At 32.6% G+C, this 15,071-nt stretch overlaps 1 protein-coding gene across 2 annotated transcripts in view; it reads left to right on the top strand.

Moving 5' to 3' along the window:
• unm_sa1614 (un-named sa1614) overlaps positions 1-15,071 on the top strand; it is a 75,501-nt gene that overhangs the window by 49,011 nt on the left and 11,419 nt on the right. For both annotated transcript variants that reach the window (XM_056468558.1, XM_056468560.1), the window contains exons 16-22: positions 1,277-1,368; positions 3,398-3,584; positions 5,395-5,480; positions 6,803-6,918; positions 7,111-7,178; positions 8,784-8,891; positions 13,547-13,793. In XM_056468558.1, coding sequence (XP_056324533.1) covers positions 1,277-1,368; positions 3,398-3,584; positions 5,395-5,480; positions 6,803-6,918; positions 7,111-7,178; positions 8,784-8,891; positions 13,547-13,793 — 904 coding nt within the window. The remainder of the gene's footprint in view (positions 1-1,276; positions 1,369-3,397; positions 3,585-5,394; positions 5,481-6,802; positions 6,919-7,110; positions 7,179-8,783; positions 8,892-13,546; positions 13,794-15,071) is intronic.

Below are 15,071 nucleotides of genomic sequence, written 5' to 3' on the forward strand. Positions count from 1 at the left end.
CTCACTTGTATGTGAGCATATTTACTGTACAAAACTTGCAGTGAGGGCAAAAACATAGAATAAATAAATAAAATAATCATTCATTAATCGTAATTATAAATGTTTAAATTAGTTAATCGAGTTAAAGTGTTTGATTGATCGAGATGTACCAGCTCTACTTTTTCCCCCTCTTTTTGTAGTTTATCAATGTGTATCTGTAGACTTCAGTTTCAGTGCATATTTTTAAATCCTGTTTTCTCAAAATGTTTTTTTTTCTGTTGCAGTGAAACATAAGTCTGCACTTATTGTACATATGCTAAACTTCATTTTTATATTCACATGTACGCTACCGGTCAAAAGTTTGGGGTCAGTTTTTTTTTTCTGTTTTTTTTTTAAGAAAATTATTCTGTTAACAAGACGACATTTATTAAATGTAAAAGAAAAAATTGAAATTGTTAAATACTTATTAAAATTTAAAAAAAACTGCTTTCTTATTGCATGTACTTTCAAATGACATTATTACTCCAGTAATTATTGCTTTTATTACTTTTACCAATAATAATAATAACAATAATAACAGTAATAATTAATATTTGAGTGATTTCTGAAGGATCATGTGACTGAAGACTGGAGTAATGAAGCTGAAAATTCATCTTTAAAATCACTGGAATAAACTATTAAATTCAATTACAAACTACTTTTGAACATTTTACATTTTACAGTTATTTTACAGTGCAATAACATTTCTCAATTTTACAATTTGTACTGTATTTTTGATGCAATAAATGCATCCTTGGTGAGCAGGAGAAGCTTATTTTAAAACATTTAAAAATCCTACTGACCCCAAACTTTTAACCAGTAGTGTATGTTCATATTTAACTTGTTTCCTTACATACATCATTTTATTCTAGCTTATCTATTAGAAGATAATCTGACTAATAAAAGACTTATAGAGTGATAAAAAGAGAGCCACAAAACCCTCTGTAAAAACATTTGACAAGCAAGAATTTTGAACCTGACTTTATCCAGTGTTCAAGCTTTTGTGTTAGAGATGTAAGCAAACTCATGTATGTTTGATGATATAATACCTCATTTGTATACATGACATTTTATAAACCTTGTAATACAAAATAATGTGTGCAATTCCTAATGTATTCAGACAGTTGGACAAGTGTTCTGCTATCTACAGTATTAGTTAATTTTCAGTTAGTAATTTTTTAACTCTATTCACTTGCATGTCTCACCTTAACCACTACCTGCAGACTTAAGCCCTTTTTTCTGTTTTTTTTCTCTTTAGTTGGCGAGAAACGTGGGAAATTTGGGTTTTAATGAAATAGCGGAGGCCAATCTCCCGAGTGTGTGTGTGAAGCCGTCAGCAGAGAGTGACATGTGAGTGATGAGCGGCCTGTAATTGCTCTTCAAACGCCAGACAGATGATTCCAGCTTCTCGCTCCCTGTAGCACCGGGTGTCTTTAGTATTTCCCATAGCATTCAAACCACTCATTTCTCTCTCAATCATGAAAAAAAAAAAAAATCACCTGGACTAGCCGTGACCTCTCTGTACACAATTAACCTGTCTGCAGATGGTGCTGAGCTTTTCAATTTGATTTAAATTGATCATTTATGGGAGTCATTTGAAAGTACAGGAAATTTTAAATGACTTTAACCTTCAAGCAGAATGGTTTTTGATTTGCCCTGCTGGTTGTTTACACTACTATACTTTCCTAAATGAATAGTGCTATTTTTAGATTCTCACTTAAATAACATTCAAGTTTCTGTCAATTGCAAACTTTGTTATACAGCTATGAAAAAAAATGGAGACCATTTGGAAATTCTCTTTTCCTCAGGATTCATAATTTTTGTCATTGTGTAGAACATTTTTTATTTGGACATTTCTGCCTAAAATGAAAATTGGTCAGAATGACAAAAAATGTGTTCAGACATGTTTATAATTATTTTTAGACTACACAATACCAATCTTTACAAAACCAAGAGTTAAAAAAACATTTATTCTGATCAAATATTATATATATATATATATATATATATATAATAAAAATTTTTAATAAATAATTAATAAATTAATAAATAATTTTTTTATATTTTTTTATTTACTATTATTTTAAAGATTTTTGTAAATGTATTTAATTCAAATAAAAGCAATTATGCAATTATTTAAACAGTAAAAAAGCAATTATGTCAATTAGTGTGGCAATTTAATATAATATAATATAATACAATATAATATAATATAATATAATATAATATAATATAATATAATATAATATAATATAATATAATATAATGTATAATAACATAATATAATAAAATATAACATAACATAACATAACACAACATAACATTCATTTTCAAATTCAAATTGATTCTTTCATTTTTCTTCGGCTTAGTCCCTTTATTCATCAGGGGTTGCCACAGCAGAATGAACCGCCAACTCATCCAGCTTTTACGCAGCAGATGTCCTTCAGCCACAACCCACCACTGGGAAACATCCATACACACTTCCATTCTCATACACTATGGCTATTTTAGCTTATTCAATTCACCTATAGCGCATGTCTTTGGACTGTGGGGAAAACTGGAGCACAAGTAGGAAACCCACGCCAACACGGGGAGAACAGGCATATTCCACACAGAAACACTAACTGACACAGCCGGGGCTCTAACCAGCGACAGTGCAAGCCACTGAGCCATAATATAATATAATATAATATAATATAATATAATATAATATAATATAATATAATATAATATAATATAATATAATATAATATAATATAATATAATATAATATAATATAATATAATATAATATAATATAATTAATCTCTCTCCTTTGAAATGTGCACTGCCCAGATATAATCTTTATCTCAAATAATTGTAATCAGATGATTAATCAGTAATTATAACCAATCCTTTGCATAGTAGTTAGTCTTAAAGGTACAGTAGCAAAATAGTGACTCAAATTTTATTGCAAAAAAAAGGGTGTAGATAGTAAGGTAAAACTATCTTGAGTTGACTTCAGGAACACAAATAAACAATACATGTATGCGTGGCCTCTTTAAGAGCTCTGCCAGCTGTTGTCTGCTGGTGTCTGTCATGAAGGCTCAGAGCTGGATTTTTCCAAATGCCAGTCTCTGTACAGCTTCAACCCACATCTGTCCAACACACTACAAGAGATGAGAATTGCACTAATGAGAACTCCAGAAATGTTGTCTGTTACCATCTGCAGCATGTAATGAGCTAGTAAGCATTCCAGAGATGTTCCTTTTTACAATTTCACTGGAAGAAAACCAAACCATTTTGTTGCAGATATTTCTTGCACATATGTTTAATTTGACTACCACTTTTGGTACTCAATAAAACAGAGAGTGTACTTAAATATGTATTGTTATTCGCAGGGCTGTACGCAAGGACTTTATACTCTCGAAATATATGGAGTGGCAGTTTGCACACCGCAGCGGCGGCTCACTGGAAACAAAGCGCAAATATCTGCAGGACGCTGTTCGCAGTCGGGACGTTTTCAGCCTGTTACAGCTTTACACCGAGAGAACAGACTTCAGCCTGTCACTGCCATGCCCTCTACAGGTCAGCTGTCTCATCTTAAAGGAACAACTCAGCAAAAAATTAATATTAACTTTGGTGTTGTTCCAGTGCCATATGCCATTCTTTCATTTTTTGGACCACAAAGAGAGAAATTTAATTAAATTTCCTGTCCATATAGTAGCAGTGAATCATGAACAGTCCCATCTGACATGTGTCTTTTTATGAGAAGTGTTTTAGAAATATATGAATAGTGATTTGAGAAAAAAAAACAAGGCCAATGTTAATGTTATATATTGCTAAATTTATTAACTTGATTGTCAGTGGCTCGCTAAGAATAATCACACAATTTCACTGATTTAATAAGTTAAAATGAGTAAAACCTGAAATGCAAATCTTTGTAAATACTCCATAAAAATAGTTGAATATCTCAGAACTCATATTGTCAGAGTGGCAGCTCATAGATCTACACAATACAAATTGTACTTCGGAGTAGAAAGTAAACTGATTGTACCCCAGGCACAAGGCTGGGGAAGGTTACAGAAAATTTTTTGCTGCTCTGAAAGTTCCAATGAGCACAGTGGCCTCCATCATTTGTAAGTGGAAGATGTTTGAACCACCAGGACTCTTCCTAGAGCTGGCCAGCCATCTAAGCTGAGTAATCAGGGGAGAAGGGCCTTAGTCAGGTAGGTGATCAATAACCTGATGGTCACTCTGTCTGAGCTCCAGCGTTCTTCTGTGGAGAGAGGAGAGCCTTACAGAAGGACAACCATCTGTGCAGCAATCCACCAATCAGGCCTGTATGGTAGAGTGGCCAGAAGGAAGCCACTACCCGCCTGGAATTTACCAAAAGGCATCTGAAGGACTCTCAGAGCATAAGAAACTAAATTCTCTGGTCTGATGAGACTAAAATTGAACACTTTGTAGTGAATGTCAGATTTTTTTGGAGAAAACCAGGTACTGCTCATCACCAGGCTTATACCATCACTACAGTGAAGCATGGTAGTGGTAGCATCATGCCGTGGGGATGTTTTTCAGGAGCAGGAACTGAAAGACTAGTCAGGATGGAGGGAAAGATGAATGCAGCAATGTACAGAGACATCCTGAATGAAAACCGGCTTCAGAGTGCTCTTGACCTCAGACTGGGGCGATGGTTCATCTTCCAGCAGGACAATGACCCAAAGTACACTGCCAAAATATCAATGGAGTGGCTTCACGACAACTTGGTGAATGTCCTTGAGAGGCCCAGCCAGAGCCCAGACCTAAATCCTATTGAACATCTCTGGAGAAATCTGAAAATGGCTGTACACCATCGCTTCCCATCCAACCTGATAGAGCTTGAGAGGTTCCCAAAGACAAGTGTGCCAAGCTTTTGGCATCAAATTTAAAAAGACTTGAGGCTGTAATTGCTGTCAAAGGTGCATCAACAAAGTATTGAGCAAAGGCTGTGAATACTTCTGTACATGTGCTTTTTCAGGTTTTTTATTTTTATAAATTTGCAACAATTTCAAATAATATTTTTTTTCACATTGTCATTATGGAGTATTGTGTGTAGAATTTGGAGGAAATAAATAAATTTAACTGGAATAAATAAAGCTGTACTGCACTTGGAAAATGTCCCCTAAAAATATTCCATTCTGTTATTCACTGCAATAATAATAATAATAATAATAATAATAATAATAATAATAATAATAATAATAATAATAATAATAATTAAACAACACCAGAGTTTGTTTGTGATGACTTTATTTTCTTTTTGAACTGTCCTTTAAGCACGTGAATATTTTACCTACTAGTAGATGTTGGCTCTTTGCTTTTTTTAATAATTGAATTGCTTATTATGTTGCGACAGGAAAAGGGGGAAACTGCACTACACCTTGCTGTCCTATTGGCTGACAGGACGTCCCTTCATGTGGCTGACTTCCTCTTCCACAACTGGTACAACAGCTAGAAATAAATAATGGCATTATTATTCTGAAAACATGTTGGTTATCTGCATTCATAGCATTTACAAATGGGCAAGTTTACAAATGTTTAACAAATGTTTAAAATAATGAAACCTCCTCAGAACTGTTACAGAAGACCCCAAGTGGCATGCTAGTATATTAGCTATTTTATTTCACGGTGTAAGAATTTTTCTAATGAATTAGATTTGTATTCAGTATTTACAATATTTATAATCTTGCATGTAAGTGTTTTCCATTAATTATGCTTTAGACTAATTGAGTTAAATAATACAATTTGCATTCATGGTGTTGCTATTAAGTCAGTATAATATTTAATTAAAATATATGTAATTAAACATACAGTTGAAAGCGATGTTTATAGCCCTTCCTCTTAGACTTCTAAAGGAGAGAAGATATTGCTCAACACATTTTAAAAATGATAATTTTGTAAGCCAATTTCTTATAACAAATTTTTTTGCTAATGCCATGGTGACATTACATAATATTTTACTAGTTAAAGTTTAAAGTGGTTTTGTTTTGTTCTATAGCCAACTGAATAAACTAATTTTAAAAGGGGGCTAATAATATTGACCTTAACAATTATTAATTCTAATTATTAATTGACCTTATTAAATTTAGTAAAATCACAGCCAAATAAAACGAAATAAAACCTTTTCCTGAAGAAAAAAAAGGAAAAACTTCCTTGCTCTGTTAAAAAGCATTTGGGAAATATTTGAAAAATAAATTGTGTGTGTGTGTGTGTGTATATATATACCCAGCAGGCACACAACGTCATATGATGTAGGTATTTGGTTATATTTTAGTTGCGATGTCAGGAAACCAAATTCAATATCAGTTTAACGTCAAATTATGTCATAATAAGATGTCAATACAACGTCTTTATAACATCAGTAGACAGAGATCTTTGGTTGATTTTAGGTTGTGGAATTAACTAATCAAAGTTTAATATCATCTTAACGTCTTAATGTAAATAACGACTTCCATACAACATCAAAGTGTAACATCAATAGACGGAGGTCTTTGGTTTGTTTAACTTTGTGGCGTTAACTAACCAAATTCCAACATCATATTAACATCATAATGTGATGTTCATACAACGTCAAAGTGTAACATCAGTAGACGAAGATCTTTGGTTGGTTTAAATATGTGAAACTTATATCTAAATATTTAAAAGTGCAGGCACATTGTTCATCCTCTCTGATCTTCTGCAGAAAATAGTAATGTTGTTTGTTGTTTGTTCAGATGTGGATTATCTGCATCACAAATGCCTTTCGTGCTTGTTTTGTGTTTCAGTAATAATCTGGATGTTCAGACTATGAAGGGGAACACTGCTCTGCATTACTGCTGTCAGCACAATAAAACCGAGTGCCTTAAACTTCTGCTCAGAGCCAAGGCCAACACACATATCAGTGAGTGAGACCCTGAACGCACAGCATTTTGAAAATAACTCACTGCCTAAATAACTTGTATTTGATAATTACGATTACATGAGTAGCACTGGGACGGAATCGCGCTCATTGTGTTTTTCTCATTCGGCTCATTTTGTCTGGAGTTAATTACAGATGATGATGATTGTTGTTATAATTGCTCTTGTGTGATAGAGAATGATAATGAAGAGACGGGGCTGGACGTCGCTCGCAGACTCAAGCACTCGCTGTGTGAGGAGCTGGTGAGATAAAGAGCTTTCTGTCATGTTTGTTTTTTAGCGATTTTAAGTCCAAAGTTTGCCTTCTTTTTGTCTTTTTTTGTCAATTATGGTTCTTAATTGTAATAATAAAAAATATAATAATATATTTTATATGTACTATAAAATAAGAAATATATTAAAAATAATGCGTATTGACCAAAAAGCGAAAAATTTATAAAAATAAATAAAATTATTTTTATTTATTTAATCATATGTTATATGCTTATTCTGTCAAATTAAAATTATTTTTCAAATATTTACCAAGTGTTATTTACCAAAGAGAAGATTTTCAACACACTTTTATATATAATTTTAACAACTAATTTCTAATAACTAATTTATTTTGTCTTTGCGGTGATGATAGCACATAACATTTTGCTAGTCATTTTGCAAGTGTTCAGTTTTAAGTGCAATTTAAAACCTTAACTAGGCTAAGTAGGTTAACCAGGCAAGTTTGGTTTATTATATTAACAACATTGGTTTATTATGTAGCTAATCAAAAAAGAAGGGTTAATAATATTTAGTTTAATCTAAAATTATGGAAAAAATTATTGTATTAAATGTTTTATTTTCATTATTGTTAGATGATGAAAATAAAAGCTTCAGGCTCCCCTGGACAAAAACCAGCAGACTGAGGAACAGCTTTTTCCCCAAAGCTGTCTCCCTTTTGAGCTCTGCCCCTCACTGACTCTTTTGCCCCCCCAATACACCCCCCACACTCCTCAAACTTATACTCCTCACAATCACTGCACTATTTAACATTTGCACATTTAAAGTTTGCACATATTCATTGCACTACATTGCACTGATTCACTTATCTGAACTGTACACACCCACTGCACATGAACATTTGTAATTGTTTATCTTTCTGCCACTCCTGATTATTAATAGCATCCTGTACATATATTCATTTATAGTAAATCTGTTCATAGCTAATACAACCTGTATATAATGTTCATAGTACATCCATCTGTAAATATTACCATAGTTTTTCTATAACTGGACTTTATAACTTATACCTGTATCCTGCACTTGCTGCTATTGCACTGCTGGTTAGACCGAAACTGCATTTCGTTGCCTCGTACTTGTACATGTGTAATGACAATAAAGTTGAATCTAATCTAATCTAATCTAATCTAATGATTATTATTGTTAATTATTTTCTTATTAATTCTTTGAGCAAGTTTTTTTTTCATTTTATTTATAAATGAAACAAACTTTTCTATTGTATATTTTATTTGTATATTGAAAATGTACATTTTTGTGATTATGTAAGGCTCTTAGATATCTCATCGGCCATCTATTGTGGCAGTCCACCATGACTGAATGAAGCATCCTGTGTGATTCATTAGTCAGCAATGTTAGCAACTAAAAACCATTTCCCCAGAGTCTGAAGGGAGAGGCTGACCCCAGCTACACATTTGAATCTCATCTGACTTTATTTGAAATGACACTAGCTGTAGTTGTTTAAACTGGTTAATTATTGCAACTGACATCTCTACAAATTGCTATAAATGTCTTAGAACATTCATTGATCAACAACAAGTGTGCAAACCTGTTGTCAAAGTCATTGTGTGTTGTGTTCAGATCCACCAATCGCAGAACGACCAGTTCAACATGCATGTGCACGTGGAGTATGAGTGGAGACTCCGACAGGATGATCTTTATGAGAGTGACGATGACCTGGAAGACAAGGTGACTTTAATAACCACACCAATCATATCTTTATAAAATACTTCACCTAGAAACGGCATTTGCTGTTCATTTACTTATTTACAGGCCAAACAAGATGAATACTTGATTACAAGATGAATGCACTAAAAATCAGTGTGATACTGTGGTTCTAGGTGATTCTGTCACTTTGAGAGTCAATATTAACATCTAAAATCAAATCATTATTATGATTAAAAGAAGAAAAATGAAGATTATTTACAATATTATTATCTTTACTCCACAGCCTCAGCAACTCCCGAGCAAATTCACATGATCCAATCTGGAATGCAAAGCAATATTATTTAGAATGCTAGTTTTTCATAAAACGTGATATATATATTTTTAAAGACAGCGTAAGAGTGTTCTGTTATTATCTCTCAGACAGTATACTGCACATTTTTTTGTCAAACTGGTGCACTTTTTTGCATGCATTACATACACAAAATTCATGTGACCTGTAATTCGAAAGTGTATGTAAAAGGGGATTTACAGTACATTACCTCACATTTTTAAGGGATAGTTCTCCCAAAAAGGAAAATTCTGCCTTCATTTACTTACCTTTTACTTGTTCAAAACCTCAATATTTTTTGATACTGCTTAACACAAAGGAAGATACTTTGAAAAATGCTGGTTGCTGACTTTCATGGTCATTTTGAACCGAAGAAACGGAACAGAAGAAAAAGAAACTCAAAACCACATGAGGGAGTGTAAATAATGAGGTCATTTTAATTTATGGGTGAACTATCCCTTTAATATGTGAGGTAAACTTTAGTAGCAGCTTCCTTATGTTCAATTATGCACAATATCATTATTATATTATATAATCGTTATATAATTTTAATGAGGATGGGGCATCCTTAAAATACACATATGTAATTGTCGCTGCCAAGCATAGCTATTTAACACTACAGTGTGATTGCTGCTGTATTTCTAACCTCTTCACACAATCGCTCATCTACTAAAGCATTCCATTGTTGCTGAAGCTTGCCCTTGTTATGGTTTATATTGTTTTTCTTTGATTATCTTTTTAAGGCAGACTGAATCTGCTGACATTTTTTTTGTTATTTCTGCACAGACAAAAAAATCTGGATTTATGTGGAATGACTTTGAGAGTATAGGAGCTGAAAATGTAATACATAAAATAAAAAAATAACTTCTTATTTTACAATGCAGATCCTATCAGAACCGCTTTTATTTTGGGAAACAGAGCTACAGCTCTCATATAGTACATCAACTAAAAGAGACAGATATTACTTTACAAATTGTATTGTGCAAAGTTATCTAACATTTGCATATTATTCAATAAAATGACTAAAATAAACATAAAAATGGAGTAAAAATGGAGTAAATATGTTTTTTTTACACATTTACATTTGCAGTGTTGGATAAAGATACTTTTAAAAGTCATATATTACAATCTTAAGCATACCCTGTTAAAAAGAAAAGATAACATAACACATACTTTCACACTAATTACCTTAAAAAAATAACTAATACTTTGTTACTCAAAAAGTTACTCAGACTTATAATATATTGCTTTTAAAAGAATCTTTATCCAATACAGTACCTAAGCAAATAAATAGATTAAATGATGGACTCAAAAATCTACAGAAATCTGCAGAGATTTATTAGGCCATTATGGATAAACTAATTACCGCAAAAATGTACATTTTAATGTGTGTCCTGCACATACCAATTGTATGTGGTAATAAAAATCTTCCAACTCGTGTACATTATGTTCATACTGTTCCCATGACGAATTCACATCACGCACACAAGAATCCTCTGGGCACAGTTTCAAAAAAATTTTATCTAGAGCAAATTGGTCCAGATTTGGAAATCCTATGTTTTGCTATGCAGGATCAGCTGATCTATCTTACTTTTATGACACAATTCAAAGTTTTTTTTAAAGGAACATTGGGTTTAATCACTGTGATCCAAATACCAAATTTCAGGATTACCGAATCCTGTTTACCAGAGCCTTAAATGGAGTCAACAGTGTAGCTTACTGGCTTAGCAAAGCAAACAGCAGGTAGGCAAAATACCAGTGGCCGCAAACAGCCATTGTTTGTTTTAATGGTAAGAAACAGAAACACTGTAATAAACAAACATTTGACATTTTTTAGTTTGTTCTAATACAATAATGCTTTGATATTGTTTTATTGTTGTGACATGCTGCATATAGGCTTCAAATATGAAGGAATTTATATATCATCAGGAACCATTAAGTTTGATCATTCACTTATAATAAATACAACTACTTTTTATTTGATTTAGTTTATTTGGCTTAAAAAAATCACAACTGAATCTACCCTTCTCATGGGATCAGGATAATCCTGTTTTTTTATCAAATAGATCCCAATCTGAGTTAAAAGTTTTGAATAACCCAAAGGGCAGGTTTGATCCAAATGTAAGATTGGATTACATGGTCTGATCCTAATTCAAAATCCCTCTGTTACTTTTGAAAAACCCATTTCCAAGATTTGATCCAATCCGTGATGCAAAATCTCACTGGATTACTTTTGAAAAACAGCCCTGGGCGTTATATAGTGAGGCTACAAAATTTAGCTTTAGCACCCTCTGCTGTTTACAATGTATATTTTATTTTGTTTAACATCTCAGCTCACATAATTGTAGTGCTTATAAACAAGCTCAGGCTGTATCATTACATTCACAGACATGGAATTAATTTTGTTTTGCCTGCATGCGTAATTTGACTCTTAGGTCATATCCCAATTCTATTTTTGTACCCCTTCCCCTTCCCCTTGGCCCTTTAAACAGAGCGTGAAGGGGAAGGGCTTTAAAATTTACCCCTGCAGACTCAGTGCAGATGCAAGCTGAGCTGCATCCAATGCCTTTTAATGTGCTCACCTAACCCCACCCCTAACCCTACCCCTCAGAGTGACGTCACAAGCTCCACTGAGTGCATTACATCTGACATTGCATCTCTAGGCGATGCAATCACAGCTTGCATCAAAAAGGCTGCATTCAGATACTATTGAAGAAATGGGACAGCACTACAACACCTGCACACGTCATCATATATCATCGTGATCGCTTACTTCATATGAGATCGATGATCACGACTGCTGTAGTTATTCCAGTTGCGTTATTTTTTGGTATTTATCTTCAGGAAATCACTGAAGGGAACGATATCATGTTATCCTCTTAAAGCCTAAGCTGTTTTTTTTACATGCATTTTTTATTTCTCTTTGCTATTTGGGCTTATTGGAACCTAATTAGAATAAAACCTAAACATCATCTTTTGATATGATGTACTTTTAGAGAAAAATTATGTCCATATATGTGGATTCGTGGTCCGAATTTCCGTAAAACACAATAAATCACCTTTGTGTAATAGAATAAAAAACTCTTTATTTCTGCCTTGAACACAGCAGTTTTTATCAGAGTGTTTTTAATGCATTAATAACACATACACACATATTTTTAAACATGTTTTGACTATCAGTAAAAACAACATTATTTGCCCATTTTGGACAGTTAAAAGCAGAACAGTTGCAGGATGACACTGTATGTCTGTAACGAAATATAAAACATAAGACAAAAGACATAAGAGCTAAAATGTGCTGTCCACGTATGTGGCCACTAAGCTCTAGGAGTTTAACATATGATATAATGTGGTAATAAGATCGTACACACAGTGGCCATATTCATCTATAAAAACACACAAAAACAACATTAACATTATAGCAGACACTTTAAAAAGCTCATTCCCAACCACTAGACTATTCTGACAGGGTATTCCAGTGTCATCGAGTGTCAGAATGTTGTGGGACTACTATACAGGAGTTATTATTAGGCATTATAGATAGCGAAATTTAGCGTTTTTTATTTTAGCATTTTTTTTTAAAGCATGACGGTAAAACATGAACACGGTTATGAATGTATTAAAACATATGCTTGTTTGTTGTAAATGTTCGTAATAATGACAAAAAAATACTAATTTGTGCATATTTTTACTTCCGTGTGCAGCCATGCTGTCATTGTGGCTGGTGTATTCTGGGAAATTTTCTTACCCCTTTGGTTTTGAGTGTGGTCCTGAAAAATCTCAGTTTTTGAGGGGTATCTAGCCCTTCCCCTTAGCCCTACACCTTCAAGCTGAAGAGAATTGGGATAAGAGGAAGGGGTAGAATTGGAATTGGCCCTTAAAGTACTGACAATGTCTTATTTGCATTGTATGAACCACCAAGCTAAACATTTGATTTAAAGGGATAGTTCACGGGAACCAGAAAATTCTAACAGCATTTAATCACTCTTCACTTGTCACAAACCTATTTAAGTTTCTGTTCAACACAAAGAGGTTATTTTAAAAAATGTTAGAAATCAATTACCATCCACTTCCATAGTATTACCAGTTTCTTAGATTCTTCTAAATATATTCTTTTGTGTTTTGAACCACTTAAGTTTAAGTAAATAGTAAGTAAATTTTCATTTTTGGGTGAACTATCCCTTTAAATCTGTACTAAAGAAAAAGGCCTAAAGTTTAGTAACTTTACAGCAAATCTCCATTTTTGGGTGAACTGTCCCCTCAACATACTTTCATATAGAACGTAATATAACATTTTTAATCAGGAGATGCATGATGGAGGTATTACAATAATGGACTCTGTTTGTAGACGGGCCCGGTGAAGAAGGAGCGTTTAGGACGTCCGTTCAGCTTGTATCACAGTAGCTCTTCTTCTCATGCTGGAGGAGGAAGTGGTGGAGGAGGGCTGTTCAATGTGGGTCGTAGACTGGCGTTGGCCAGAGGAGATAATCGGAGAGAGGTTTACGCCAGTCCAAACTCACAGACGCGCAGCCTGGACAGTCCACCTCCACCACCTCCTTCATCACCCGCACCGCCACTGCCACCCCGGGTCAGAGGTGAGAGACTACCACATTATTCTCGCCTCTTCTGTCCTCTTCTCTTCTCTGTGGAAGCTTGTTTGAAATAACTTTTTTGATAATTGTTGGTTTATATAACTTTTTTTTACACTGTATCACTCAATAATTGACTTCTTCTATTTCACCATCTCAACGTCTTTAGTTTTTTACTTTAATTAATTTATTAATTTTATATTTAGATTTTTTTAGTTTGCTTTTTTTTTTAAATGCAGATTTTTTTTGTACAATTTTAATGTTTAAAAAATAATTATGAGTTTAGATATAGCAATTTTTATTGTTTATTTATTTATTTATTTATTTTTATATATATATATATTTATTTGCTATTTTTTATATCTCATAATTTTGCCGATTTTTTTGTACAATTTTAATGTTTAAAAAATATTCATGAGTTGACATATAGCAATTGTGATTGTTTATTTATTTATTTATTTTGTCATTTTTATAGATTTTTTTATTTGCTATTTTTTAAAATGTCATAATTCTGCTTATTTTTTTTTGTACAATTTTAATGTTTAAAAATTAATCATGAGTTTACATATAGCAATTTTGATTATTTATTTATTTATTTATTTATTTTTAAAGATACAGTTGAAGTCAGAATTATTAGCCCTCCTTTGAATTTTTGTTTTCTTTTTTAAATATTTCCCAAATGATATTTAACAGAGCAAGGACATTTTCACAGTATGTCTGATAATATTTTTTTCTCATTTGTTTCATTTCGGCTAGAATAAAAGGAGTTTCTAATTTTTTATAAACCATTTTAGGGTCAAATTATTAGCCCCTTTAAGCTGTATTTTTTTTCGATAGTCTACAGAACAAACCATCAGTATACAATAACTTGCCTAATTACCCTACCCTGCCTATTTAACCTAATTAACCTAGTTATACCTTTAAACGTCCCTGTAAGCTGTATAGAAGTGTCCTGAAAAATATCTAGTCAAATATTATTTACTGTCATCATGGCAAAGATAAAATAAATGAGTTATTAGAAATGAGTTATTAAAACTATTATGTTTAGAAATGTGCTGTAAAAATCTTTTCTCTGTTGAAGAGAGAAATTGAAATTGGGGGAAAAAATAAACGGTGGCTATTAATTCAGGGAGGCTAATAATTCTGACTTCAACTGTATATACTATATTATATTATACTGTATATACTATATTTATTTGCTATTTTTTAAATCTCATAATTTTGCAGATTTTTTTGTACAATTATAACGTTTAAAAATAAACATGAGTTTACATATAGCAACTT

This window comes from Danio aesculapii, chromosome 11 (genome assembly GCF_903798145.1).
Source record: "Danio aesculapii chromosome 11, fDanAes4.1, whole genome shotgun sequence".
Taxonomy (NCBI): Eukaryota; Metazoa; Chordata; class Actinopteri; order Cypriniformes; family Danionidae; genus Danio; species Danio aesculapii.